Raw genomic sequence first — 26,622 nt, 5'->3', positions numbered from 1 at the left:
TGCCTTACAGAAGACTTTATTAGTGGATAATTTATAAATATATTTATAAACACTTTCTGAGTATAGAAACATACTCTAACACTTATGAAACTCCAAGATTCAACTCACTTAAATTTTATTTTACTAAAAAAATAATATACCTATTGGTCCAGTTAACAAAGTACTTACATATTGATTTAATTATATACACTACTTATGGTCCTTGATATAAGATTTGGCTGACAAATTTGAGAAAATGAAGGAAGATAAAAAAAAAAACTTAATTATAACATATATTACATGATCTCTTTAAAAATACTTATACGTATCATTAGATTATATGTCAATTTATAAATTGGATAAATTAGTTTTGAGAAAAATGATAACTATAATAATTTAAAATAAATTATTTAAATTTTTAATCGTTTCAAATTAGTTAATTGGGTGTTATATTAAAAATATGAGGCAGTATATGCATACTTTAATCTTATTCTTAAAAAAAAAAAAACTATCAGTTGACCCATGCCAAATTGAATGCTAACTTGGAGAACATATGCAACTATATGTAAGAGTTTTTAAATTGAATAAAAGTTTTATTGATGTAATAATATTATAAATAAATCTGCAAAGAAATAATATTATAAAAATTATGTCCAAGGTCAAAACAATGCAAATGGAAAATGTAAATTATGCATTTTCCCGATGAAAATGTAAATCATGTTACCAAAAAAAAAAAAAGTAAATTATGCATTTTCCCGATGAGCTGACCCAATCTCCAGGTATCTACTTTTGTGCGTTGGCAAAAGACAAAAAAAGGCTCACTGTAAAATGGGTTTCACGAACCCGGGGTGTGGTTGGGCGGTGGGGGCTCATCCTCCCTTAACCAAGTGTTGAGGGTTCGATCCTCGTCTTGAGTATGAAAAAGCTTTAAAAATTCCGGACCAGCTGTCCCACCCATCGAGGTGCCTACAAGCCAACGAAGGGATTAATTACTGGGTTCGCTAATGGATACCCTGATGTTTCATAAAAAAAAAAGGGTTTCACGGGATACATATTTGGGAGAATTAGAATGAGATTCTATATATAAAAAAATTACAAAACAAATCTTAAAAATATTATTTTTTATATTAAAATTTGTCATTACAAAATTCAGGTTGTTATTAGATTTTTTAATAATTATTTCTTTTGTATGAAATTTGCTTGTAATTCTCTTTCCGTATTTTTGTGAAAAAATACGGTGAAAGTTGAAAACTCACAGTTACCGAGATCCCCAAGAAATACTACCGGTAAAAGTGTGACGACCGAGAAACAGTAGTATTTGTCTTCTCTCTATTGTATTTGCACGTTCAGATGGCATCCGCGTTTACAATGGCGCCAGAAAATGCAAGAAAACGAAAATCTACGGTCGCCGGTCGGTTAGGGGACCAGTGTCTTAGTTAAAAAGGAAAAAGAAAATTTTACCAGGAATGTATTTCGAAATTTGATGTGAATTTTGAATCATCACCGAATGGGCTATTGCCATATTGGCTGGCAAAGCACTGTCGAAGCGGTTGTTCCCTATAAAGGGAATCCCCACATTGGATTGCCAAAGCTCCACGTCAAGGCTTAGTCACACACAGAATCGGAGACGTAGAACTTTCCCGAAGGGAAGAAGAAGGATCGCGCCTTTCTAATTTTCCTGTTCTCTCTTCGTTCGCTGTTTTTTTTCTCACGAACCCCATTTGCGGCAAGCTCTGGTAGATGGAGTATCAATTCTTTCTGGGAGGGATTCTAGCTTCGTGTTTGGTGCTTGTGTTTTTTGTTTGCAGATCTGTCGAGAAGAAATTCTCGGGGTCAAGAGAGGCCACCAGTATTGGGTTTGCTGAGATCTCAGAAAATGGAGAATGCGAATCAGAGGATGCGGGAGGTGCAGAAATTATCATAGTTGGTGCTGGAGTTGCCGGGGCGGCTCTTGCTTACACACTTGGGAAGGTGAAAATATTACTTGTTTTGTCCTTATAAGATCCCCACGCCCTTCATCCGCATGATGATTTTCCTGGCTCGGAGTTTATACACGTTTGAAAGCACGCATCTGTCCATGTTTTGGATATTCCTAAGTCAAAAGAGAAAAAATATATAGAGAGAAATTGTGAATAGTTTGTCTTCGCTTGCAGGGAAAGCTTCAACGGTTTGAAAGGAAAGAACTATTACTTTTCACTGTATTTTTCAATGAAATTCAGGGGGGCAATCGAGGAAGGGCGTAAACAAAAAATACAATTAATGCATACTTTTTATTTTTGTCGCCGACAGATGTCATTATCTTTCCCTTTCTCTCTCATTTTATTTTCAAATTTTGTGAAATTCATGTACTTTTTGTTTCTAAATTCTGTTTTCCCGTCGGAGTTGGAGAATCACAAAAAATACCAAAGTTTCTGAGACATTTTTTGAAACCTTTTCTTTTGGCATTTTCCCATCAATCTGACGAAGAGCAAAAGAAAATTGTGAATGCCCTGTATTTCTGGGTTTTCAAAATCTCTATGCACACCAGATTTGCCTAGACAGACTTCTGCCATGGAAGAATCTGTAAAATCAGGCGGACAGAGCATCGGAAACTGTTAAAAGTATTGTATTTCTTTCTTTCCAAAATCTGTTTGTGACCCTCGAGTTTAGGGAAATAACAAAACCATACCAACTTTATTTCATTCTTTCAAACTCTGTCTGTGGCGTTCACAGGAGAAGGTAAATCACAAAAACCCACCAGAGTACGGAACTCCCATAATCTCTACAATTATTAATCCAGATTTAGTTCAGATCTGTGATTATTTTCTGTCTCTGAGCTTTTGTTGCATGAAGGCATGGAGCTGTAATACCTGCTAATGGTCTTGCTCTATGCTGCTTATTGCAGGGTGGACGAAAAGTGCATGTTATTGAGAGGGACTTGAGTGAGCCTGATAGAATCGTGGGTGAATTGCTGCAGCCTGGAGGTTATTTGAAGTTAATTGAATTGGGTCTTGAGGGTAAGCAAGAATCTGAAAGATCTTGATAATTTGAGCATGTTAACAGATGAATAAGGTTACTAGGTTGTTGCAGATTGTGTGGAGGAAATTGATGCTCAAAGGGTCTATGGCTATGCTCTGTATAAGGATGGGAAAAACACAAAACTATCTTATCCTTTGGAGAAATTTGACTCCGATGTTTCTGGCAGGAGCTTTCACAATGGGCGTTTCATTCAGAGAATGCGAGAAAAGGCTGTGTTTTTCCCAAAGTACCTTTTCCTTTTCGCTTCAGACTTTAGTTTACATTTAACTGTTGCTGTTTCTAAAACTTTCAATTACTATGGAGTTCAAATATAGATTTTTGAAGTTGTTTTGAAATCCTTTGTTCACATCATGTTATCTCCAATATTTCTGCAGCGTGAAACTAGAACAAGGAACAGTCACAGCTCTAATTGAAGAAAATGGAATCATCAAAGGGGTGCACTACAAAACCAAGGATGGGCAAGAGCTCACAGCAAGGGCCCCCCTCACCATAGTCTGTGATGGTTGCTTTTCCAACTTGAGGCGTTCTCTTTGCAAGCCAAAGGTAAAATATACTTGGTTTCTTTCCCAGTCATACAGTGGTGTTTATCTTCCAAGCACAGCTACTAAACCCAAAAATGGACAGGACCCTGTAATATGTGAAATGTATCTATGAAACTATGAAGAGTTAATATGAATGTCAGATATGTGCTGAAGACACAGCCCAAGTTTTTTGGAGTGTTTGATGCTTCATAATAGATTTTCATTCTACTCGCACTGCAATGTTTATTGCCCTTTTTTGCTTAATAGGCATAACTGTTTCTCCAGGTTGATGTACCATCTCATTTTGTTGGTCTTGTCCTGGAGAATTGTGATCTTCCATATGCAAACCATGGGCACGTTATCTTAGGTGATCCTTCTCCCATTTTATTTTATCCCATTAGCAGCACTGAGATTCGCTGTTTGGTTGACGTACCTGGCCAAAAAGTACCTTCTATTGCCAATGGTGAAATGGCTACATACCTGAAATCTGTGGTAGCTCCTCAGGTGCTGATATCATTCTTGACTCTTTATTATCAGTTATTTTAAATAATGAACATTCTTCAATACAGGCTAGCCAGATAACCTTTACGCAATAAGGGATGTTTTATGGTTTCAGGTTCCGCCAGAGCTGTATGATTCTTTTCTAGCAGCCATTGATAAGGGCAAGATAAGGACCATGCCAAACAGAAGCATGCCCGCCTCTCCTTACCCCACACCCGGTGCCCTTCTGATGGGAGACGCCTTTAATATGCGTCACCCTTTGACGGGAGGAGGAATGACTGTGGCACTAGCTGACATTGTTGTCCTGAGGAATCTTCTTAGGCCACTTCGTGATTTGCATGATGCTTCTGCTCTTTGCAAGTATCTTGAATCATTCTACACGCTGCGCAAGGTAAATGTGGTGTGAAGCTGCTAGATGACTGTTTCTTTGATATTAGTATTAGTGGTAAATCACAATTATGGCTGCCTATTTGTTATTTGTGACTTGTTCAAATGCTTGTAAGCATGACACATACGGGATATGACAAACATGACTCTGCGACACTATATAATATGGAATGCTCATGTAGAAAAATAAAATTAAATAAGAACATTTAGTCGTTTCACTCTCCAAATACTACGTGGAAACCAACAATTATGCAAAGTAAATCTGATATCAAGCTGTTAGATAACTATTTTCATGGCGGTAAACAATCTCTATATCTGGTTCCATTGCCAAGAAACATGGACATAGGCAAAAGATATGACATAGATTTGACAGGGACACTATAAAATACTAATCATGTGTGATTGGCCGAGCCATGTAGTACGGGTGCTAGATATGGCTACCACCTATTTTTATTTAGAGTCAGCGTTTTGTACTTTAATGAAGCTTGATTTGAAGGGAATTGATAGGTAGTGGCTGATTTTGTTTGCAGCCAGTGGCATCTACAATAAACACATTGGCAGGTGCACTGTACAAGGTATTTTGTGCATCCCCTGATCCAGCTAGGAAGGAAATGAGACAAGCATGTTTTGATTATCTCAGCCTTGGAGGCGTTTTCTCGAATGGACCAATATCTTTACTATCTGGCTTGAACCCTCGCCCACTTAGCTTGGTTCTCCATTTCTTTGCGGTGGCTATCTATGGTGTTGGCCGTTTGCTAATCCCATTTCCTTCTCCAAAGCGCATGTGGATTGGAGCTAGATTGATTTCAGTGAGTATTTTTGGTTGACAAATTTAAGTATGTTAAATTTGAGCCAGATGGGGGCAAAAAAAAAAAGAAAAAAGAAGCTAACATGAATAAGTCATATAAATACATTATAGGTGAATTTAATTGAAAAATGAGTTTGATGTGTCGTCAATTCATATTTGATTTTTCCACAGGTCTACCTAAGAATTTGTCTTTTTGAGTTTCTCATTTGGATAACTAGAATCTACCTTTCAGATATCACTGCTTAAACCAACCACAGATAATGATACATGTATTTTGTGTTATATTTTCAGGGTGCATCGGGAATCATTTTCCCCATTATTAAGGCCGAAGGAATAAGGCAGATGTTCTTCCCAGTGACCGTGCCGGCATATTTCAGAACTCCTCCTGTTCATTTACATGACTCAAACTGAGACCATATATAGAAGGGGGAGAACTTTTCGAGTTTGTTACTACATATAGTTTCTGCTATAGCTTTCTTTCTTTCTTTGGAAAAGAAAAAACTAGTTATAGTTCGTATTTTTCTTTCCCCTTCATGCTTGATTAAGAACAATAACTGTGGACAACTGCTGCTTCATGTGCATTTCGTTTTGTTCACTGAATTGGAGCAAAAGAAAACTCTAGGAGCCTATCTTCCAATTGTAAAATTTACAGAGACCAGTAATATGTTTCCTTCATAGCTAATGCAAGATCATGTTTTAGGCTGCTGCTTATGGTTTATCTATGTTCATAAAACTAAGAAAATTGTGTGAAGAGTAAGTGATGCGATGGGGGAACGCCCTGAAATGAAATATCGGGCTTGGAAAGATGCCTACTCTAGGCAGATAAGAACGAATTTGTTTATACCAAAAAAAAAAAAAAGAACGATTTTGATTGTAACTTGTGAACGCTGACGTTTGTTTTTTGACATTATTTGGAGGATGAGGGATATGATTTTGACTGGAGAAAAAATGAATTCTGGATGACATATCACTAAACTTCAAAGTTTTCTGTTTTGGCATGAGGAAGGAATTCTTGACTCTTGAGGAGCATTCGGCCGTGTGTGAAGATCTCTGACAGGATAAAATGCTTGGCATCGTGAGAGATTAAAGTTAGTGATGTATTTTAATAACAATCAACTGACTTTCCGCATTGGAAGACTCCTAAGTAGTTTTTTTTTTTTGAATTGAAAAGTGACATCAATACAGAACCAACAAATTAAAACAGAAACAAGTAAACTCTCATCATTCTCCTTCCCTACTTAGATAGGGTGGGGGGTGATCGAAAACACAAAACGGGGTGTCCAAACTATGAGCAGCTTTAGCTAGGAGGTCCGCACTAGAGAGGTCTTCCCTGTAGATGAAGAACGGCAAGACTTGCCAATCTCTATTCAGAAGTAGTCGTGCATCATTCATAATGTCATAAAAAGGGTGATCCGCATTGCAACCGCGTGAAACCAAATTTATTGCTTCAATACAGTCTGAGTAAAGCACAACTCGCCTAAATCCTTTTGACCAGCTAATTTGTAATCCCTGCATAATGGCTAGTGTTTCTGCAATGGCTGAGGGTACTGTTGTGAGCTTACAACTGAAGCTGCAGATCCATCCGCCTTTTTCATCCTTTAAAATTCCTCCGCATCCACTACGTCCATCCCGTAGAACTGACCCATCCACTTCCAGAGTGACATAGTGTCCCTGTAACGGTTGATGTTCTTTACCTCTACTACTATCCTGTTTATAGAAGGAGCAGTTGGCTATCATATCTTGGTCACAGCAAGCTTTAAAGAAACTTGGGAGAGCACTAGGTTCTTCATTAGTAATATTTGGATCAAAAAGTTTGTTGCATCTTGTGACCCAAATATCCCAACAAGTGTAAGCGAAAAGAGATGCCCAGGAGAGTTTCTTTGTAAAAGCCTTGCCCGCTTCCTTGTGAAGATTCCATTTGATCCAGTCTGCTCCTTGAAGGGAGTTAAACTGAGTCCAGAACAATGGGTCAAGGACTGATCTCCATCTGTTAATGGCATTCTTGCATTCACGAATCAAGTGCATATCGTCTTCCAAATCCTCACAGCCAAAAGGGCAGTTTGTTGTCACCTCCAAACCCCTCCTTAGCCTGAGTTCTGTTGTATGAGCTCGTCCATGTGAGAAAAGCCACAGGAAGGATTTGACCTTTTCTGGTACTTGTAATTGCCAAATTTTTTTCCAAATATTGTCCGCCTGGTTTTGGGTACCTGCAAGGAGAAACTTATAAGCAGAATTAACTGTAAAACGACCATCAGTGGATGGTCTCCAAATATATTTGTCCTCTCCTCTCTCCTCACGCGGTGGGTGTGTCCACAGGATACGGTCAACATGTGCCTGGGGAAGGACTGCCGCTAGCTTGTTACTATTCCATTGTCCTCTAACATCCACATAATCAGCAACTACCTCTGTTAAGTTCACCAAGTGCTCAAGACCAGGGATTAAATCGATGAGTGGAATATTAATCACTGACCAATTGTCAAACCGAAAGGAAGTGGAATTGCCATTACCCACTTTTTTCCCCAAACCTTTAATGAAATCTTTCCAAACCTCGCTCACACCTTTCCAAGTAAGGGATGCGTTGGATTTCTTCCTTACATGAGGCCGTGGGCCTTGTCCTGTGTCATACTTCGTCTTTAGGACCTTGACCCAGAGAGCATCTTTATCACAAACCAGTTTCCAACATAGCTTTATCATAAAAGCTTCATTCTGCTTTCTCAAATTTTTGATTCCCAATCCTCCCATTTTCCTGTCTTCTGTAATTTTTTGCCAAGAAATCAAGTGAAGTTTCCTGTTCCCATCATACTCTCCCCACAGAAAGTTTCTACTAGTCTTCTCCAGCTCATTAATTAGTCGCTTGGGGATTAAAGAAGTCTGCATCTGGTAGGAGGGAATTGCAGATAGCACTGCCTTGATCAACGTAGCTCGACCAGCCATACTTAAACAGCTTCTTTTCCATCCAGCCATACAAATTGAAGACTCCTAAGTAGTATTTTAAGTTCAAGTTCTAAATATAGATACTATTTTAGAAGCTTAATTCGGTTGATCTCAATCTCATTTGTTCAAGTTAATTCTTTTAGATTACGGCTTTCGATCATGATTAAAATTACCACATATTTTCTTCATCCCTATTTTAGTTGTTTTCAATTTTTCAGAAGAGAGAGCACACAGAGACTAAGGAAACAACATTCATTTGTTATGGCAAATTAATATATTTTGTGAGTAAAAATATATTTTTATTCCTATAATTTTATAGGATGTCTTATTTTTGTTCTTTGATCTTATAGAATATCTTTTAATTCTCTAACTTCTTAACACACCATTAGTGTCAAATAATAATTTTTTGTGTCGATTATTGTTATTATTTTTTTAAAAAACTTTATATATTAAATCATGTTTTGTCAGCGTTTAACAATTTTAATAATAAGATTATTATTTTTACTGAAACTAACAGTGTTGGGACTAGCAAAATGAAATTTTAATTGAATTTAGGAGCCCGTTTAGAATAACTTATAAATAATTTTTTTAATATGATTTATAAAATACAAAATAACTATGTGAGAAGAGTTTTATTTTGAGTTATGTTACAAGTGATTGTATACATGATTCTAGATAGGGTCCGAACTTGAAGCTAAAAGATTAAAGTGTATTTAATAATAATATTATTATTAATTATTAATAGCATAACTATAAATAAGTCTGCGACCCTGCGTCAGAGATTCTCTTCAGCTTTCTACCATATGGCGTTTCAGGATCATGTAGGTCCCTCTTTTCTTTTCGAAATGACGAAAACACCCTCAAATGACCCAAACCAGCCCTAGCCTTTCCCAGGAATACCCAGGATGTTCATCTCTCTGTCTCTTCCTCTCTCTGTCTTTCTCTCTCTGTCTCTATCTCCCTATCCGCTGATATGGCATCGCATTCAGTGTTCGGATCGGCCTCTTTCGGTCTCTGAGAAGCCTCCTCTGCTCATGCTCAGGTCATTATAATATTTGTTTATGCGACGAAGTCTTTTGCGATTTGGGGGTTTTCTCGACAAACCAGCTCCGGATTTTGGATGCTTTCACCCAAGTCAGATGTTTGTTGTTTGAATTTATTCTGTGTAATACGAAGTCGTGTTGAACGATTTTCCTATGATTCTGTTGCTTTTTTTTTTTTTGGCCTGATGAGATTCTGTTGAAATTTAAGTTGAATTGAATTTCCCCCTTTGTTTGGGCCTTTGTTCTTTGTCATTTTACCGTCTACATGTTTGCAAATGTTTTAGAATATATATCTTTCCTTTAGTAATATTCTACTGCATATGTTTCCATGAATTCATGCCTTTCTAGTTTCAACAAAATTTGTTTCCCCACCTGTTTTCCAGCTGTCTTCTTCGGCTCTCTAAATCTTGTAATAAGACAGTAATTAGAAGTTGAGGTAATCGTGTGATTCAGCTATACAAGTTTAATCTCCTTTGGCATCATTTTGGCTATGGGAACTGACAAGCTAACAAGTTTACTTCAAAAATGACGATTGTTCTTGTTATCTGATAGACCAATCAGCATTGCTCTTATTGCCTCTTTTTATTACGAGTAGCATGTGGCTGTGGGATGCGCTCATTGCACTAATGCTGCAAATTAATCTCATATGCTACTTTGTATTCACTCTACTCTTTTTGTAACTAATTTACAGAGATTAAGAATGTTAGATAAATTAGTTATTTGCGAAAAATTATACTGGTTTGTCTAAAATATCCTTTTTAATCATTTGCATTGGAAATTATCTTATTGATAGAAATTCCCTTTAACGTGTGAAATCAGTAGGGATAGTTTGTGAAAAAAATTATAAATTTGAGAGACATGTGAATTGAGGCCATACATTTAGAAGCAAAATAAATTCTTAATTAACTTTTTCATTTAAGACTGGAAGGAGTATTTTTTTTAATGATGTGTTAGAGATTCATGATATCTTTGACATTTATGTGCTAATAAAATAAGTTTCGGTCAACATATTACCCGCATTATTGAAGTAGACTGTTAAACTGTCGATGAAATCAGTGTTGTTGAGTTTCAAACCTTGTTATCTGCTGTACCCCGTTTGTGTTATATGAATTTATCAGATTATACTCAATGGGTTAGGGGCAAAGTGCTACCTAAGCTCTCGATTTTTTATTTTAAGTTTTTATTCTGTGCTTTGAGTTTGCACTTTTCACTCTCCTTTGTTATCTTTTCTGGCTCACAACCCAGCACCAGCAGCAAGCCTACGTCAGACACTAAAAGCAAATAGCATGCCCACTTTTTTTTCTGGTTCTGCTGGTTGTCATTTGGTGATCAAATGTTAATATGAAAGGTTTCTTCCCGTTTTACGTGTGTATGGATCCCTGACAGCTCCCTATGAATTTCTTTAGGATGTGCATCGGCTGAGAACCATTTATGGGGCTGTCAAATTATGAATTGCTAACCTATGCACGTAGACTGCTGATCCCACTGTAGCCTGTCATTTAAGCTTAAATCTTTGCTTCTCTTTGGTTTTATTTTCAGAAATGCTCCTGTGGTGGTGCTGGTGTCTGAAATTGTTTGTGCTTTCATGTTTATGATGTTATAATTTGCTTAAGAAATTAGTTATTACCTTTTTCTGTGTAATCCTGTTCATTCAATGAACTCTTATATCTTTTTTTTTCCTCGGAATTAGTTCTGATGTATTTTGATTATGTTATTCGGTAAATTGCTGCAGGTTGTTTAGATGGGAAAGCTTATTTTAACCTGGCTGGTCACATTGGCCAATATAGTAGAGAAAATGGCCTTGTTATTTTTTCCTCCCATGTGATGGAAATGGTTTGAGTGGTTGATGAATATGTCATAGGAGTTTACACCCAAAACTTCACTGCATGGAAGATCACACATTTGTTGTTGGTCAAAAATTCCCTGATGTAAAAGCATTCCGCAATGCAATTAAAGAAGCAGCTATTGCGCAGCATTTTGAGCTTCATATCATTAAAAGTGACTTGATACGTTATTTTGCCAAGTGTGCATCAGATGGCTGTCCATGGCGCATTCGTGCTGTCAAACTCCCTGATGCTCCTACCTTTACAATTAGAAGTCTTGAGGGGACACATACTTGTGGGAGAAATGCACATAATGGGCACCACCAGGCTTCTGTTGATTGGATTGTGAGTTTTATTGAGGAAAGACTGCGAGATAATATCAATTACAAACCAAAAGATATTTTACATGACATCCATAAGCAATATGGGATAACAATACCATATAAGCAAGCTTGGCGTGCAAAGGAACGTGGCCTTGCTGCAATATATGGCTCCTCTGAAGAAGGATATTGCCTACTTCCTGCATTTTGCGAGCAGATAAAGAAAACCAATCCTGGAAGTTTTGCAGAGGTGTTTACCGCAGGTGCAGATAACCGTTTTCAGAGGCTTTTTGTTTCTTTTTATGCATCGATACATGGCTTCCTTAATGGTTGTTTGCCCATTGTTGGACTTGGGGCAATCCAACTGCAAAGCAAATACCTTAGCACATTCCTTTCAGCAACGTCATTTGATGCTGATGGTGGGTTGTTCCCACTTGCATTTGGTGTTGTTGATGTTGAAAATGATGAAAGCTGGACTTGGTTTTTGTCCCAGTTGCACAAGACACTTGAGGTAAATAGTGAAACCGTCCCGCCAATGATATTCTTGTCAGAGGGACAAAAAGGTATTATGGATTCAGTAAGAAGGAAGTTCCCTAATTCTTTTCATGCATTCTGCATGCGTCACTTAAGTGAAAGTATTGGCAAAGAGTTCAAGAATTCTAGGCTTGTCCAACTTCTGTGGAAGGCAGCATATGCCACCACAACCTCTGCTTTTAGAGAAAAAATGGCCGAAATAGAAGAGGTTTCTTCTGAAGCTGCTAAATGGTTACAGCAGTTTCACCCATCTGAGTGGTCTCTAGTACATTTTGAAGGAACACGATATGGTCATTTGTCCTCTAATGTTGAGGAGTTCAATAAATGGATTTTCGAAGCCCGGGAGCTGCCAATTATTCAGGTGATTGAGCGGATTCATAACAAGCTCAAGACTGAGTTTGATGACAGGCGTTTGAAGAGCAATTCATGGTTCTCTGTACTCACTCCATATGCCGAGAGGCGAATGATGGAGGCTATTACCTGTGCATCCACATATCAAGTCCTTAGATCAGATGAAGTGGAATTTGAGGTTCTCTCAGGTGATCGCTCAGATATTGTGAATATTGGTAGCCATAGCTGTTCTTGCCGTGATTGGCAGCTATATGGAATACCATGTTCTCATGCTGTTGCAGCTCTGATGTCATGTAGAAAGGATGTCTATGCTTTTACCGAGAAGTGTTTTACTGCTGGTAGTTACAGAGAGACCTATGCAGAGGAAATACATGCCATCCCTGAGAAACTTGAATGGAGAAAAACAGATGAGACTTCCACCGATGACAAAGCTGTACTTGTACGGCCGCCCAAATTCCGGAGACCACCAGGACGCCCTGAGAAGAAAAGAATTTGTGTTGAGGACCTTAATCGAGAGAAGCATACAGTGCATTGTAGTCGGTGTAATCAAACTGGACATTACAAGACAACGTGCAAAGCAGAGATTAGTCATAGTATAGAACAGTTTTAGGTGTCTAATTTTGTACTCTTAGGTCACATGAACTAGCATGGTTAGCATCTAGGGACAAAATGTTAAGGATGTACCCATTATTTAGGCTATGTAAAAAATTTATTCAACTCAATCTGCATGTATAAACTGAAGTAACTTTGTAAGATTGTCAGGCTTGTAATCAAAAGCAAGTTCTAGCCGTCCCTTGGCTCATATGTTTTGAACTTTTCTTTTTCTTTTTTTCTTTTTTTGGCCACCAGGAGCTCAAACGCCTATTACCCATGAGAGGTTAAACTTGCAATTTTACATTTAAGATAGAATGGAGGTGATTAGTGTCATTTAATACACGCCCGTTTGCACAGATGTGCTTTCATACACGCACATGCACAAACAAACAAAAATACACACACAACTTGTTCTCATGGTAAAAGCATTGATTCAATTGAGATGTCTTCGGAAGATATGAGGAGCAATTTATGTCCAATGCAACCTTTTTAGTGTCCCTAAACAAGACCTACACATTAGTGTCAGACACTTGATCGTCTGCAACCTTCCCTCCGAGCCATGGGGGCCATTTCATGAATGAAAATAGAATAGAGCGATGGAAATGAACAGAATGAGGATCAACTTCTTTTATATATAACCATATATAGCACATCAGAATATATTATTTCAAGAGCTAAGTTGAGGCCAGTCTTCCTCAGTCCAAGAAGTTACAGCTTGAAACCAGTGAGATAATTTAAGTTCAACTGTATAGCTCCTTGAATCTTCTGCAGGCCTCCAAAATATTTTCCCGGTGACCAAATGCGCTTACACGAACAAAACCTTCGCCACCAGGTCCAAAACCGCTGCCAGGGGTTGTAACCACATGGGTCTTCTCAAGTATCTCGTTGAAAACATCCCATGAGCTTCGTCCAGGGAAATGGACCCAAACATATGGTGCATTTTTCCCTCCATATACTTTAAAACCAAGCGATTCAAATGTCTCCACTATTATCTTTGCGTTCTCTTTATAAAATGCGATGACTTCCTTCATAGCCTGCATTCAAATTGAGCGAGTCCATCATGTAGCTTGTCCAAGAAGTATTCTACCAAAGGCCAAACCAGCTTTCATAAAAGAGGCACCTCAGAACCCACAACATTTTCAAGAAGTTTCTGTTTCTTTCTCGATAAAGAACTGTGACACAGAAAACCTGTCCTTTTATCTTTTTACTTTTTATTGGGTGAGAATGCTAATTTTTTCCCCCCAATAAGGTATGAAGAACTGTGAAGAAAATGTAATGTTTTCAGTAAAACTAGCATACTGGCTAAATCATGCAGCATTCTTTCTTCAGAAACTCGTACAAAAACAATAACTGACCTTGAGACCTTCTGGAGAAAGGCAAGCCAGACCCCCTGCCTGGGAAATATTGGATGCACCATTAAAGCAAGTACTCATAATTCGGCTGAAATCCTTGGCAACAGGAAAACCATCAGAAAACAGTAACTGCTTTGGAACCACACTCCACCCAAGTCTAACTCCAGTGAATCCAGCATATTTACTAAATGATGCAGTCTCGATCGCAACCTGCAATCTCAACAAGGTTTCATGCACAATATTACGATACAGAAACCTACCATGTATCCACGGTTAGAAACAGCTTCCTAACTGAACCCTCCTACTATGTGTTAGCCTACAGAAAAAGCCTAAGCCATCTCCCATAAACTTTTTGCCCAATAGTTTCCTAGATGGACATCTTGCCTGATGCCATCATGCCATTGTATTTGAAAATTTCCCTGATTAGTAACCAAGCTACCTCAGTAATATGGTGGACGCAACCATGAGACAAAAAACATAAAGCACGTATGCCTACACTTCTGGTAAGATACTTAAGGGAATGCAAATATTAGGTTGAAAAAGCTACCTAAGCTTGCAAGATGTTTGACCAGGCAAACCATTTGGTGAAATGAACATTCAGATAGGCTAATGTATGTGGGTGTAGAGACTTATCAGCTCAATCGATATATCGAAGTATCTAATAAAATCTATTAAAAGACTGATTATTCACAAAGGTATGGACAGTGTGACTCAATTTTCATGCTCTGTCCAATCCATGGGAAACATGTCTAGTTGAGCACCAATAGCTCATGTCAGTTTGACAAAAGACCGTAGTGGTAAACGAAAATAAGCAAATTTTTTGTCAAAAAAACAAAGAACAAAAATGAGCAAATCTCACAATATCTCAATTCAGAAGGCTAGGCAATTGTTAAATAAAAAATTGAAAGAAAATGGCATTTGCACAAGTTAGAATTATAAGATCTAGATTGTGGCGGGAAAAAAATATTTTAGATAATGTAGCAACAAGTGCCACAACTCAATTGGAAAATGACAAGTAAGAGAAGGGTCCATCCAATGCATTCTATGATAAAAATTAGCATTGTATAATCAGAACTGTGTATCAATGTTAATAAATGACAATGCTCAAAATTATAATCAAGATGGTGTAAGACTGAACATAAAGCTCAGCAGTTTTTAAGCACTAGTTGCTAATTCTAGACTGACCTCTTTGGCTCCTGGGATTTCAAAGATGGAACGTGGGCTGTCATCTGATATATATAATGCGTATGCAGAATCAAATATTATTATTGACCCATTATTCTTAGCAAACTGAACTAGTCTGCTTAGTTGCTCCCTTGTGGCCACAGCACCAGTAGGATTGTTTGGTGAACAGAAAAATATTATATCTGTTCTTGAAACAGAGGATAAATCAGGGAAAAAACCATTTTCAGGACTACACCACATGTATTCAATTCTCCCGTACTTCTGAGGATCCTTCAGATATTGGCCAGTCTGACCCATAATAACACTTGAGTCTACATAGGCCTGCATCAAGAGGCTCAAACATAAGAAAAAATCAGCTAGAAATAATGTAAAAATGTAAAAAAATTCTTTCTTTCTTTTTTTTCCTATTTCTGAATTCTTCAAGACGGTAATGAGGGCAGTGATCAGCACATTAATAAAGGTAACTGTAAAAGTTGTTTTATGGTCAATAATTTAAACAGCATATCAGGACCGAGAGGACTGATGAACAATACGAAAATGATTCCTACCCAAGTTTGCAAGTGAAAGGCACTAATAATTCCCACATGTTTACATCTGTTGCAATTTCAAATCAAGAGCAGTCTTCTTTATAAAAGGGCGTTTTCTCAAATGCGAAAATAAACTCACATTCTTAGGATTTGAAAGAACAGTAGAATCTCAAGCTCTCTTCCAGATTTATTTTTTTTTTAAATTAAAAAGTAGACACAAGCTAATCAGACCATTTTCCATTGCATCAAAGAGCATGACAGGCCAAATGAATGAACTAAAATAGTGGGCACAGCGGAGAGCAATAATGGGACAAAACCAAAAAAACTTCAAGCCGTATTAAAAGCAGAAATGGCTTGCGTAATCAACTGTTAATGAGACCATATTAATGCAAAGTGAAGCATAAATTACCGGGTATGATGGGTTTTGCACTGCCATCCTCACATTTGAGCCAAAGACAACCTGTAAAAACAATCATGAAAGGACAAGTTGGAATTTGAAATATCTTACTGCTGAAAGCTCCCCGTTAACAGCAACCATGTTGAGAAAGGAAATTATTGACATATAAAAATTAAATTTACGATCAAACCTGGAGACGAGATATGTCGCATTTTGATCCATCCGAGACAAATATATCATCTTCCTCTATGCCAAGATCACTGTAAAATGTTGAAGCGATTGCCCTTCTTAATGGCTGCGTAGATTAGAATCACCAGTCACTCTTCAAATATCATAAATTTCATTAATATAAATTTCGACTTAAATGAACAACTAAATAGGATAATTATATGATCCCAAGATCAAATTCCTTCCATCTTTATCCAATTAAGTTCCTGAAATAAACTATAAGACTTGTCCAAAGGATTGTTGAAGTGTTCAATCACGGTACAAAGATAATGTTCTCTAGCTACTTCAGTGCTTTTTTATGATAAGAGGAAAAAATATGATATTAAAAACTTAATAAAGAATTCCAGATGCTTTGCTTATTTTTCTTGGTTTAAGTAAGAATTTATGTTGGAACACAAAACTTCCAAGCACACATTATGACACAAGTTCAATAGCCATCAAAACTTGAATTTTTTTAAGGTAATCAAAATTCGAGTTTTATTTCACTTAGGGCTTATAAAATCTCCTTCCGAAAGTCGGTGTGATAAGAAGCATTCTTATAAAGCTCTCATTTTTCACTTGGCTCTTTGAAAAGCATGTTGCATTTAACACCAGGTGTTAATGCACCGGATGTGTCCTTTCCAAACTATCAGCATAAGTAGAAATCTTTGATATGCAAGAAAAAGTACTGATAGTGCCTTTTCTTCAAGTCAACACAACATACCTTTTCACCTTCATATTCTCCATAACCACGATAACCCTCAACCGTAGCTAATGAATTTGCTTTCTGAGGAAAATAGTTTGATGCTCAGTTAGCTACAGGCAAAGCACTGTTTTATTTATGAGTAACGAAAGTGTTTTTCTTGAATCAAATAGGAACATTGTACAAAGCATACCAACATCCCATGTAATCTCTATACTTAATTATAATCTATAAAAAAGACTTGAACAGAATCAATAGAGAACGGAAGGGGGTTTATACTAGTCCTTGGTGCTGAGAAAGCAGAGTTCGCACAATGAGGAATAGCACTTAACAATTGCTTGACTTGATCTATTTCTATGATAAACACATAATTAATGAACAAGCCCCAACTTCAATTAAAAAAAACAGAGAGAGAGATGCTTGTAAAAAGAAAACATAGTCCAATGATGCATTAACTTCATTAAAGCAAAAGCTGTACCATTGCCATTGCAGAAGCTATGACTTCAGGAATAGGGTCAGTAGTATCGCCAATTCCCAAGCTTATCAATTTTGAGTCTGGGTGCTTTAGCAAGAGTGCAGATTTTCTTCTTGCAACCTATTGTCCACGATAAAATTGAGGATATAGATTAGAAGGTAGAAAGTACGATATCACATATCATATTAGAGTCAAATGAAAGAAATAAATAGGATTAATTCATAACAAAAGCAAAAAATATCCAGTGGCATAACAGACCTCTGGAAAAAGATAGCCAGCTTGAAGTTTAGCCATGTTTGCATTGCGAGAGACATTAGTCCTGTAGCCTTCAACGTGGAAAAGGGAAGAATCATCTTAAATTCTAGATGATAAAGATCATTTTTTCTACATAACGCTTTATATACAGTTCTCCAACGAGTTCTAGTAACTAAATAGTCAATCATTTCGATAGAGAAGGCTGAAAAAGGCAAAAAAATTGGGAACGATTATATAGAAGTATTGTGGATCAAGTATTCTAATGTATCATATCTGCATGCAATTATTTCATAATCACAAGGGTAAAGGAAAACAGAGAAAACTACAACATAGAGAAGATTTCTGGGTACCAGTCTGCAATTCTTGAGGTGTCTCAACGCATTTACAAACACCAAGGCTTTTCGCTGGCAAAGAGACGTTCTGATTCCTGAAATAGCCAAAGAAGGCCCAAAAAACAAAAAACTTTTGAGGTTAAAACAGAAGAAAGTTGCAGAAATATTGATCAATGTTCAAATTCAATGCAGGCCTTCCTGTGTAGTTGGAGATATGAAATGAGAATTAGAAGCAAAATACCGTGAATTGAAGTTAGAATGACTCAAGAAAGAAGAATAAGATGAAGAATAGAGTGGAGAAGTCGTGGGGTTATGGATCATAGCCATTCTCGAATGAGACAGAGACGCCACAGAATGGTGGTACCATGAGATCTCTATTTATACTATTGTGACTTCATAATTTTAGCAGTCGATGTCTCCATAGGCAATTTCAAAAAGTTTTATAATAACTCAAATTTAAAATTCCAAAACCGCCCACATCTGAGCTGTATGTGACTGGGTGTATATATCTTCAAGTCATTTCTCATTCCTCAAATTCTATTGGGACTTTTTTCTGTCTCTCTGTTATATTAAAAATATATTTTACTTCAAAATATATATATTTTTTAATATTAGATGTTGTTGCTTTCAAGAAATGAATTCATGGAGAACTCGCGCAAGCTTCTCCATCCCCTAATCCAAATCAGCACTTGGTTTGTTGTCGATCTATTTGAAAAATGGCATGGAGAATGAAATAAAATAATCAATTTTTTAAAAATGATTTTATGAATAAAATCTTTTATCTTTCATTATTATTATTAGTAGAATAATAATAATGAAGCCTTTTGACCAAAAAAATAATAATGAAACCTAGTCCCAAAAAATGAAAAAAAATGTTATAAAGAAAGAATTGAAAAAAAAAAAATGAAACAGAACTAGCAGGCAGCTGCCCGTTTCCATGTGATAGTGATAGTCATAGTATTCTCGGGCTGTTTGGGATGTTTAAAAAACATTTTAAAAAAATATTTTAATATAAATAAAAATAATTTTTTTCCACATATTTATTTCAAATTTCATAAAATTATTTCTAAAACTGTGGCTTATTTCTTATCCAAATATTCTCTCAAACTGAAATTGATTGGTTCACATCCTTGCAAATCACCTTTTCTTTTCCCTTTCCAATTTCTCTGGCATTAACTATGGATACTGCTTCTAACAATTAATTTCAACTTTAATTTGTGACATTATGAGAAATTAGTTTCTTTTGCATGTTAATTTTAATTTAAAAAAAAATGTCTGTACACGCTTTGATGGCCTCAAAAAAAATTATAATAAATAAAGAAAAAAATTATCCATAAATATCCATTTGAAAATTTCATTGCCCATAAACACATAAGTTACTTATAAGCAATAAACAAATATATTATATTAGGCCAAGTAGTCAGTATGAGGTAGGAAGGCATGCATTTTGCTTATAGGTTAAAAGGAAAATACATTTTATGTATAGCTTAAATAAAAGAAAAAAATTACTTATAAATTTTAATTAAAAAACTAAATATGACTAAGTCTTACAAAGTTTATTTAATAGTAATATATCTTAAAAAAACGTAATATTTACAAGCCTAGTTTGTATAGATTAAATTGTTTTGAGATCTATTATTATTTAATAAAATTTAAGGGAAAGTAGTTTTTCCTAAATTTTAAATATACGTGTTCCAAAACTCTTATAACTACATGAATGAAAGATTAAGGGTGTGTTTGGATAGAAACCAAACCATGGTTTCAGAAGTGCTTTTACGGATTACGAAGTAAATATGTGAAGGAGATTATCTCGTTTTGCGGAAAAGTGCTTCTGAAACCATAGTTTTGAGATATCCAAACAGGCCCTAAATCATCACCAGTGGCTCTGTGCCCAAATGCCCAATAAAACTTCAAAAAAGAAAAAAGAAATATTATCATAAACAATTTATACTCTATGTTTAAATATTTTGATAATTAATACAAAATCTGGTTAACTAATCTATATAGATTAAAAATATTAGTTCAATTAATTAATATGATATATTTTTTTAAAAATATTTTTAATATCTTTTTTAATTTTTTCCCTTCTTTTCTTACTTAATTATTATTTAAAAAAATAATATTAATTTTTAAAAAATTAATAAATATAAAAAAAAAAGTCTTACGTATACGAAAAATTTCCTAATTGGTTCCGTAATCTATGGAATCATACCTGCGTGAATTGTACTTGCGCCTCTTCCCGGGCTGGAAGCTTCGATCGGAAGAACCCTAACCCCTCTATTCGGCGACCATCCTCTTCCCCGCGACCTGAGCCGAAGCTTGAGCTCTGAACGCTAGAAGTCTCTGGGCGAGTTTGTGGCGGGTAAGTTGCGATTTTTGGTTTCCTCTTCTTCATTTGTTTCTGTTCGAATTAGAGGCTATTTATCCTCACGTTCTTCTCTCCCCGACGACTCTTCTATAGTCGGTGACATGAGAAAATCTTGATCTCTGACGGCTGAAGTTGTCTCGGATATCCTCTTATCGCGTTTTGCTTCGATTTCTGGCTTCCTATCAGTCTCTGTGTCCCCAAAAAACAGAACTTCGATTCGAGATATGACCTGAAGCAAGAATTTGTTCCATTGTCATCGTTTATCACTAAAATTTCCGCCTTTTAGGTCATTGAACCAATTACTAAGGTCGTTTATCTGGAAAGCTGGACGTTATTCGGAATTTTCAGATTCTCGAAAGCTTTACCATACCAAATTCCATAACTTTGATTGGGTTTATGTTTCCGGGTAGTTTTAGAGTGTCTTTTATATATTAATACAAGGTAGTTTTAGAGTTCTTTCACGACTTTTTAAGGACGTTTCTGTTGGTTTATTTATCTCGATTAGAATGGGATGGCTTCTACTTTATGTTAGGTCTTTGGAAAGGAAGATTATCTAATTTAATGGTAATGTGTTGTCTGATTGGAGTTCTGCTATGTTGAAAAGTTCAAAATGTTAAAAAGTGATGTTGCAGTGGAGATGGTTTTAGGCCTTGGGTATGCAAATTGCTTTAGATTTTTGCTCCCTTTTCATCTTGAACTTATAATCTACCAATGAAGCGAACCATTATTTGTTGCTTTAAATGCTACTCATGTTGCCAAATGCCAATGGCCTCTGTGGGGCCAGCAATTTTGCATTCGCAGTTTGAACTGGAGAATTAGAGTTCTTGTTTCACACCCTTTAGAACTACTCCCCGGTAGTGGATTGTTTTAATTATTGGAATTTCTTTTCTATTCTTCATTTGATTGTTGTTCCCCTTCCTTTTTTCCCCCTCCTTGTTGATTTGTTCAGCTGCTTAATGGATCTGGAGACTGAAAACCGACTAGCTGCTCTTTTTATGAGAGAAGCAGCTGAATTGCGACAACAGGCTGAAAAGGAAGGTGTTCTTGCATATCTTCGACAGCCTAATAAACGGCATCGGCCAAATTCACGCTTCCTCACAGCAACTGTACTTGGGGTACAACAAGGTAGGTCCTATTTACTGTTTTAGAAATAGAACTTGCCCATTGTGTTTGATCACGGAAATTTTATCAAATGAATATGAAATTTGAAGGAAGACAGTAGTTATTCTAACAGCAAGCCATTGGTCCATCTTTTGATGGGCCTTTATATAATGTGATTCTTAGTGACTGTTTTCTTACTGAGGACCATTGCTCTTAATTTTTCCTTCTAATAGCTTGTAGAACTTCTGCATAACTGCCAATGACAAAATTATAAACTGCTTTCCTTTTATGAATTATTTTGACTTGAACCAATTTAACACCCCATTCAGTCCACAACAGTTTCTGATTCATGCAATCTCTGCTTAGCATTTGTGGTTCTATCTCTTCTGATTGTATTAAATACACCTACCTCTGGGTTGATAAATCTCAGCAATTGAGTTTGAAGTGGGTTTTCTTGTGTACTGTATATATGCAAATCATTATGTATTTCTTACTGATATGTTAACTGAGACCCTGTTGTTTTTGCAAAGTAGTACACACGTACAGTCTTTGATTATTTTCAGAATCATGAGAAAAATATTATAATATTTGCATCAAGATATTGTTATGATTTTTTTTCCATGCTGGAATGTGCCAATATTTGGTAAAAATCGTCATGGGAATCAACTCAATAATCATAATCTTTAATTATTCTTAACATTAGTAAAACCAAAATGTTTACAGTCTTTTGAGCTAGAGATGATAGATTTGTCAAACCTGTTGCAATTTAAATTTGTTTTTGTGATTAACTTGAAAATCCTCTTCTTCCTGTGTGTTTGGTAGTCATTTTGTTTAGCATTTTTCTCTTCAGCTACTATCTTATTGTCTTTTCTGTGTGTGCTTCATTCTTTTATTCATTTTTCAGCAAATCGAGCTGTAGATGTAAATGAAATGTGGCGAGTGCGGCAGAAAGAACTAGAGCTGGATAAAAGGCATGAAGGCAGATCTAAAGATCAAAACCCTGGCAACAGAAGCCATAGGGATGGTAACTCATTAAGAAGCGCCGGAAGGTTTGCCATGGATGATAATACTGCCTCTGCTTCATGCTCTAGTAAAGGAGAACCTGACCATTGCCCCGAAGGTTTAAGGGATGAAGAGCTTGAGATGTTTCTAAACTCTAGGTATTCTTGCTTTTCGACATTTTATGTGCATGGTACTTTGATGTAGACACACTGGTTAAGGTTATGACTGAAGAAACTGTCCTTTGCAGGACCAAGCGAGGCAGAGGAGCCATTGGTCCGAGGATGGACGAGACAGGTCCTTACCTTCCACGTCACTTTGATGAGGAGGAGCCTATTACAAGTTCTGATGTGAGCAACCGTCGTGTTTATGGTCCAGAAAGGCCTGCTTCACTGAAGTCTTGTGAATCTTCTGAAGAGGAGGAGATCCATGTTAAAAGAGCGAAAAAGGCTAAAAAATCTCACTCAGGGAGCTCAGACAAGGAGCATTCTAAGAAGCACAAATCCAAAGAGAAGTCTAGACATAAGAAAAGGAAGGAGAAAAGGAGCAAGCATCGCCACTGAGGTGTATTCTGCTATGTATTAATTTACAAGGGAATGTTGTTACTTGCCCGGTATGTGTGCCAAACTGTCCATTTTGATTGTACGCATGCTTAAGTTCTTGCGTAGATGTTACGTGCGTAGATATTTTATGTAACATCAAATGCAACATATTTACAACTAGAGACCGATCTTCCAATCTTGTGTGTAAATAGAGTTATCTTTGGAATGTCGAGATATTCAAATCTAGCTTGATATTCAGATGATGTTGGGAACTACTGTTGACCCCCTCCCCCCCCGGGGGGGAAGGGACCGAAAGCTGCAATCTTTGATCATGGCCAATTCTGTCTGAGTATTTTCTCTCAGTTGTGACATTTTAATGTTCACTTTAATTTGATTGCGACCACCCAAAACCCTTGAGCAAGTTACGGAATTGTATCCAAAAGTCCTTCCTGGGGACCATATCCGTAAGTTGACCAAGAAATCTATCATTTTGGTGCTCTTAGTTGGAAAGGAAGAAACCCATACTTGCATGATCATGAATTGAATCTCTTTTTTGAATTCCGTTTGTCAAAGATTAGATATTTATGGCTATCTGTTCACACTCTTCATTTTTGTCTAGAACAGTTCTTCATAGATGTTGACTCCTCGTTGTAATCTTGATTCTTCCAGTCCCCTAAAACGGAGTCATTTGGAGTTTACAGTTTAAAAATTTCGCGTAGAAACAAAATTAAACATGACATGTAAACTTGTTTTGCATTTTTAGAGTACGCAGTACATATGTGACCGTCTTAAGGTACATCTTCAAAATTTTTTTTTTAAAAAAAAATTCACAAATCAGACTAGGGCATTAACAACAATAATTAATCAACTAACTTGCCTTCCAAGTCTCATTTCTTTACCAAATACAAAAAGTTGGTGCGGACCCTGTTGTAGATATTGGCTGTCTCAATTTGTTTTTAACTAACCCCTCGTCTTTAGTTGTAGCGTAGTTATAATTGTGGTAGTTTGTGAATGCAACTTTTCTAAGTCACATCTTCCTGTGGCAGCGAAGAAATTAAAAGAGGCACCGGTTCAAAACTGCAATTGAAATACTATCTCCAATGTCAACTTATACGAAAGTGCCTTTAAAAAGCTATCCAAACACACTCGACTTTTATTTTATTTTTTTTATTTTCATATTGTATTCTGATCATTCTTTGAAAAAAGTAGCATAAGGTCTCAAATAATGAATATAATTATTGAAAAAAAATTTTAAAAAATTTTAATAACAAGTAAGCAGTTTGAATATATTGTTATTTTTTATACTAAAATTTAGGGAGAATTAGAGAGAAGGACCAATAGGAAGTGATATTTATTAAAAAAGATCATAAAAATTAAAATTATTTAAAAGGACCAAATATTCAAATATAAATTTAAAAATACTATATTGTTTCTATTCAAACCTCTTACATTTTGTCTTATATTTTTTTCCTACATTTTATTTTTAAAACTAATGTGAATTAATAAATTTCACTAAATTAGACACAGTTTGTCTCAAAATTTACAACCTACATAAAAATTAATTAAAAAAATACGCAAACATTGTTCAGTCTTGTAAAATTTAAATCTTTATTTTCTTTATAAAAAATTTTTAAAAAATTTTAAGATCATCACAGACTTTAATTAAAGATGAAAATTATATAATTTTATTAAAATTTAGATTATTATTAATTCATTATATAAGAAATATTTAAAATTCAAAGAAAATGATTTCTTTAAATTTCTTAACGTTACATGAATTTTTTTAATTGTATAATTAGGTGGCTTTTGTTAAACGATTTTGAGGAGGGGTCTTATAAAATTATAATAATTAAATCAAATTAAATTTTAATACCATACTTCTCGTATCTGGCACCGAAGGAAAGATTTATAAAAAGGAAACCGTGAATATTTAAAACGAACAATTGTCAATATCTTTTTTTTTTGTACTGAAAAGAATAATTGTCAATATCCTGCCTATGTCTGTTAGTGGCCTTGGTCTCAGCATGACAGGGAATGCCAAGACAAGCTGACAGATTTTGCGTATATTTTAGATCAGATAGCCATCAGAATCAGAAATATATGCATCTTGGTCCAAAAAAACTGAGAAAATTATTGTGAGATTTGAAGGAGGAAAGTTAGTAATATCTAAGAAGTATCACAACAACTGCTGAGTAACTTAAATTCTAGAGAGAATTAGAGAGAAGAACCAATAGACAGTAATATTTATGAAAAAAGATCATAAAAATTAAAATTATTTAAAAGGACTAAATATTCAAATACAAATTTAAAAATACCATACTACTCCTATCCAAACCTCCTATATTTTCTCTTATATTCCTTCCTATATTTTATTTTTAAAACTAATGCAAATTGCCAAATTTCACTAAATTAAAAATCAACTCAATTCACAAAATATGAGTTTAAATCTGGCTACTGATATGATAAACCTTGTTGAGTATCAATTAATAATTTATAAAACACTATATTTATTTATATACATTTACTAAAAGATTCAGTAACAATGCCTACTCTCTCTTCTTTTTTTTCATCCATCCTAATGTATTTATCCCCATCTGAAAATATTTCCAAAAATGGCAATACCCATCACAGGAGGACATTGAACTTCATTGATTCTTCAATATGAAACTTACAATTGAATTATAGCACTTTTTTTTTTTTGGCTAACGCCGACAAAAGCGCATCTAATAAGAAGTCCAAAACATTAATTTTACACTTAATGACATAACTTGCCCCACCCTCAAAACATGAAAATGTGCAGCAAAGCACGTGATGATCCTGGGGTGGTGGATCCTCGGCAACAAAATGTATCGATGATGCAAAGTACAGAGTAGCTGTAGTTCCTCATACCTACCCTATTCCTGATCATGGCTTTGTCATCTTCTAATCTAAAATCACATTTCTGAATCCCGACCTATTCGAAGCTCTCACTCCTAAATTGCAATATCCATGTACATAAAACAAGAAAACGATGCGATTATTTGGTGGCTCTGTACATGAACACTGGATCATTTTTGGTCAGGAGTCCTCATAATGATGATCTGTCTCGTCATATATCTCCTCCTATAGCAAGAAATGGTAATGTCAATAACGGTTTTCTAGAGAATAGTTTTGAGTTTTGTGCTTTGTGCTTGCACTACATGTACGTGGGAGAGTGAATCCCATACTGACTGCTGCCCTGTACTGCGAGCAAAAAATTTTCTAGGCGTGAAAGAAAGAAGAAAGCAAGTTTAGGACGACTCTTGATACCTGTAAAAGCTCTTCAATAACATCTTCCATTGTAATGATCCCAACAACAGCTTCTTCTTCTTCTGGAAGCCTTGGAAG

General features: G+C 35.9%; 4 protein-coding genes across 6 annotated transcripts; 3 read left to right on the top strand and 1 right to left on the bottom strand.

Annotated features, from left to right (window-relative positions):
• Positions 1-1,581: 1,581 nt before the first annotated feature.
• LOC114758486 (squalene monooxygenase-like) lies at positions 1,582-5,920 on the top strand. Of its 2 annotated transcripts, XM_028947538.1 has the most exons (9): positions 1,720-1,950; positions 2,864-2,975; positions 3,049-3,223; positions 3,372-3,540; positions 3,804-4,022; positions 4,135-4,410; positions 4,937-5,215; positions 5,506-5,629; positions 5,669-5,920. In XM_028947538.1, exons 1-8 carry the CDS (start codon positions 1,720-1,722, stop codon positions 5,623-5,625), a joined length of 1,581 nt encoding a protein of 526 aa, XP_028803371.1. In that variant the 3' UTR covers positions 5,626-5,629; positions 5,669-5,920. The 2 variants fall into 2 exon arrangements, with proteins under 2 accessions (XP_028803370.1, XP_028803371.1); XM_028947537.1 differs by having other exon boundaries at positions 1,582-1,950; positions 5,506-5,920.
• A 3,162-nt stretch (positions 5,921-9,082) lies between these two features.
• On the top strand, positions 9,083-13,032 carry LOC114758484 (uncharacterized). The gene is made up of 2 exons (XM_028947534.1): positions 9,083-9,190; positions 10,924-13,032. Exon 2 carries the CDS (start codon positions 11,078-11,080, stop codon positions 12,827-12,829), a length of 1,752 nt encoding a protein of 583 aa, XP_028803367.1. The 5' UTR covers positions 9,083-9,190; positions 10,924-11,077; the 3' UTR covers positions 12,830-13,032.
• A 194-nt stretch (positions 13,033-13,226) lies between these two features.
• On the bottom strand, positions 13,227-18,579 carry LOC114758485 (LL-diaminopimelate aminotransferase, chloroplastic-like). Of its 2 annotated transcripts, none has more exons than XM_028947535.1 (10): positions 18,488-18,579; positions 18,241-18,341; positions 17,918-17,985; positions 17,663-17,779; positions 17,206-17,268; positions 16,465-16,569; positions 16,287-16,337; positions 15,351-15,671; positions 14,169-14,375; positions 13,227-13,847 (listed from the first exon to the last, which is right to left on the bottom strand). In XM_028947535.1, the coding sequence occupies exons 1-10, from the start codon at positions 18,571-18,573 to the stop codon at positions 13,554-13,556; spliced, it is 1,413 nt and encodes a 470-aa protein (XP_028803368.1). In that variant the 5' UTR covers positions 18,574-18,579; the 3' UTR covers positions 13,227-13,553. The 2 variants fall into 2 exon arrangements, with proteins under 2 accessions (XP_028803368.1, XP_028803369.1); XM_028947536.1 differs by having other exon boundaries at positions 18,265-18,341.
• Positions 18,580-20,442: 1,863 nt separating this feature from the next.
• Positions 20,443-23,522, top strand: LOC114758483 (AP-3 complex subunit delta-1-like). The gene is made up of 4 exons (XM_028947533.1): positions 20,443-20,608; positions 21,564-21,739; positions 22,620-22,875; positions 22,965-23,522. Exons 2-4 carry the CDS (start codon positions 21,571-21,573, stop codon positions 23,275-23,277), a joined length of 738 nt encoding a protein of 245 aa, XP_028803366.1. The 5' UTR covers positions 20,443-20,608; positions 21,564-21,570; the 3' UTR covers positions 23,278-23,522.
• The last annotated feature ends 3,100 nt before the right edge of the window (positions 23,523-26,622 follow it).

The sequence above is a fragment of the Neltuma alba genome, unplaced genomic scaffold, assembly GCF_004799145.2.
Source record: "Neltuma alba isolate B1F8T4 unplaced genomic scaffold, ASM479914v2 tig00010705_pilon, whole genome shotgun sequence".
Lineage (NCBI taxonomy): Eukaryota > Viridiplantae > Streptophyta > Magnoliopsida > Fabales > Fabaceae > Neltuma > Neltuma alba.
This window is presented reverse-complemented; position numbering and strand designations above follow the sequence as displayed.

Coding starts and splice junctions, on each gene's coding strand:
- LOC114758484 (XM_028947534.1), top strand. CDS start 11,078: ATGGAAGATCACACATTTGTTGTTGGTCAAAAATTCCCTGATGTAAAA.
- LOC114758485 (XM_028947535.1), bottom strand. CDS start 18,573: ATGGCTATGATCCATAACCCCACGACTTCTCCACTCTATTCTTCATCT. Junction 16,338..16,464: donor GCGACATATCTCGTCTCCAG/GTTTGATCGTAA, acceptor TTGTTTTTACAG/GTTGTCTTTGGCTCAAATGT. Junction 15,672..16,286: donor TGCAAAACCCATCATACCCG/GTAATTTATGCT, acceptor CTCTTGATGCAG/GCCTATGTAGACTCAAGTGT.
- LOC114758483 (XM_028947533.1), top strand. CDS start 21,571: ATGGATCTGGAGACTGAAAACCGACTAGCTGCTCTTTTTATGAGAGAA. Junction 21,740..22,619: donor TGTACTTGGGGTACAACAAG/GTAGGTCCTATT, acceptor TTCATTTTTCAG/CAAATCGAGCTGTAGATGTA. Junction 22,876..22,964: donor GAGATGTTTCTAAACTCTAG/GTATTCTTGCTT, acceptor TGTCCTTTGCAG/GACCAAGCGAGGCAGAGGAG.
- LOC114758486 (XM_028947537.1), top strand. CDS start 1,720: ATGGAGTATCAATTCTTTCTGGGAGGGATTCTAGCTTCGTGTTTGGTG. Junction 4,411..4,936: donor CATTCTACACGCTGCGCAAG/GTAAATGTGGTG, acceptor TTTTGTTTGCAG/CCAGTGGCATCTACAATAAA. Junction 5,216..5,505: donor TTGGAGCTAGATTGATTTCA/GTGAGTATTTTT, acceptor TTATATTTTCAG/GGTGCATCGGGAATCATTTT.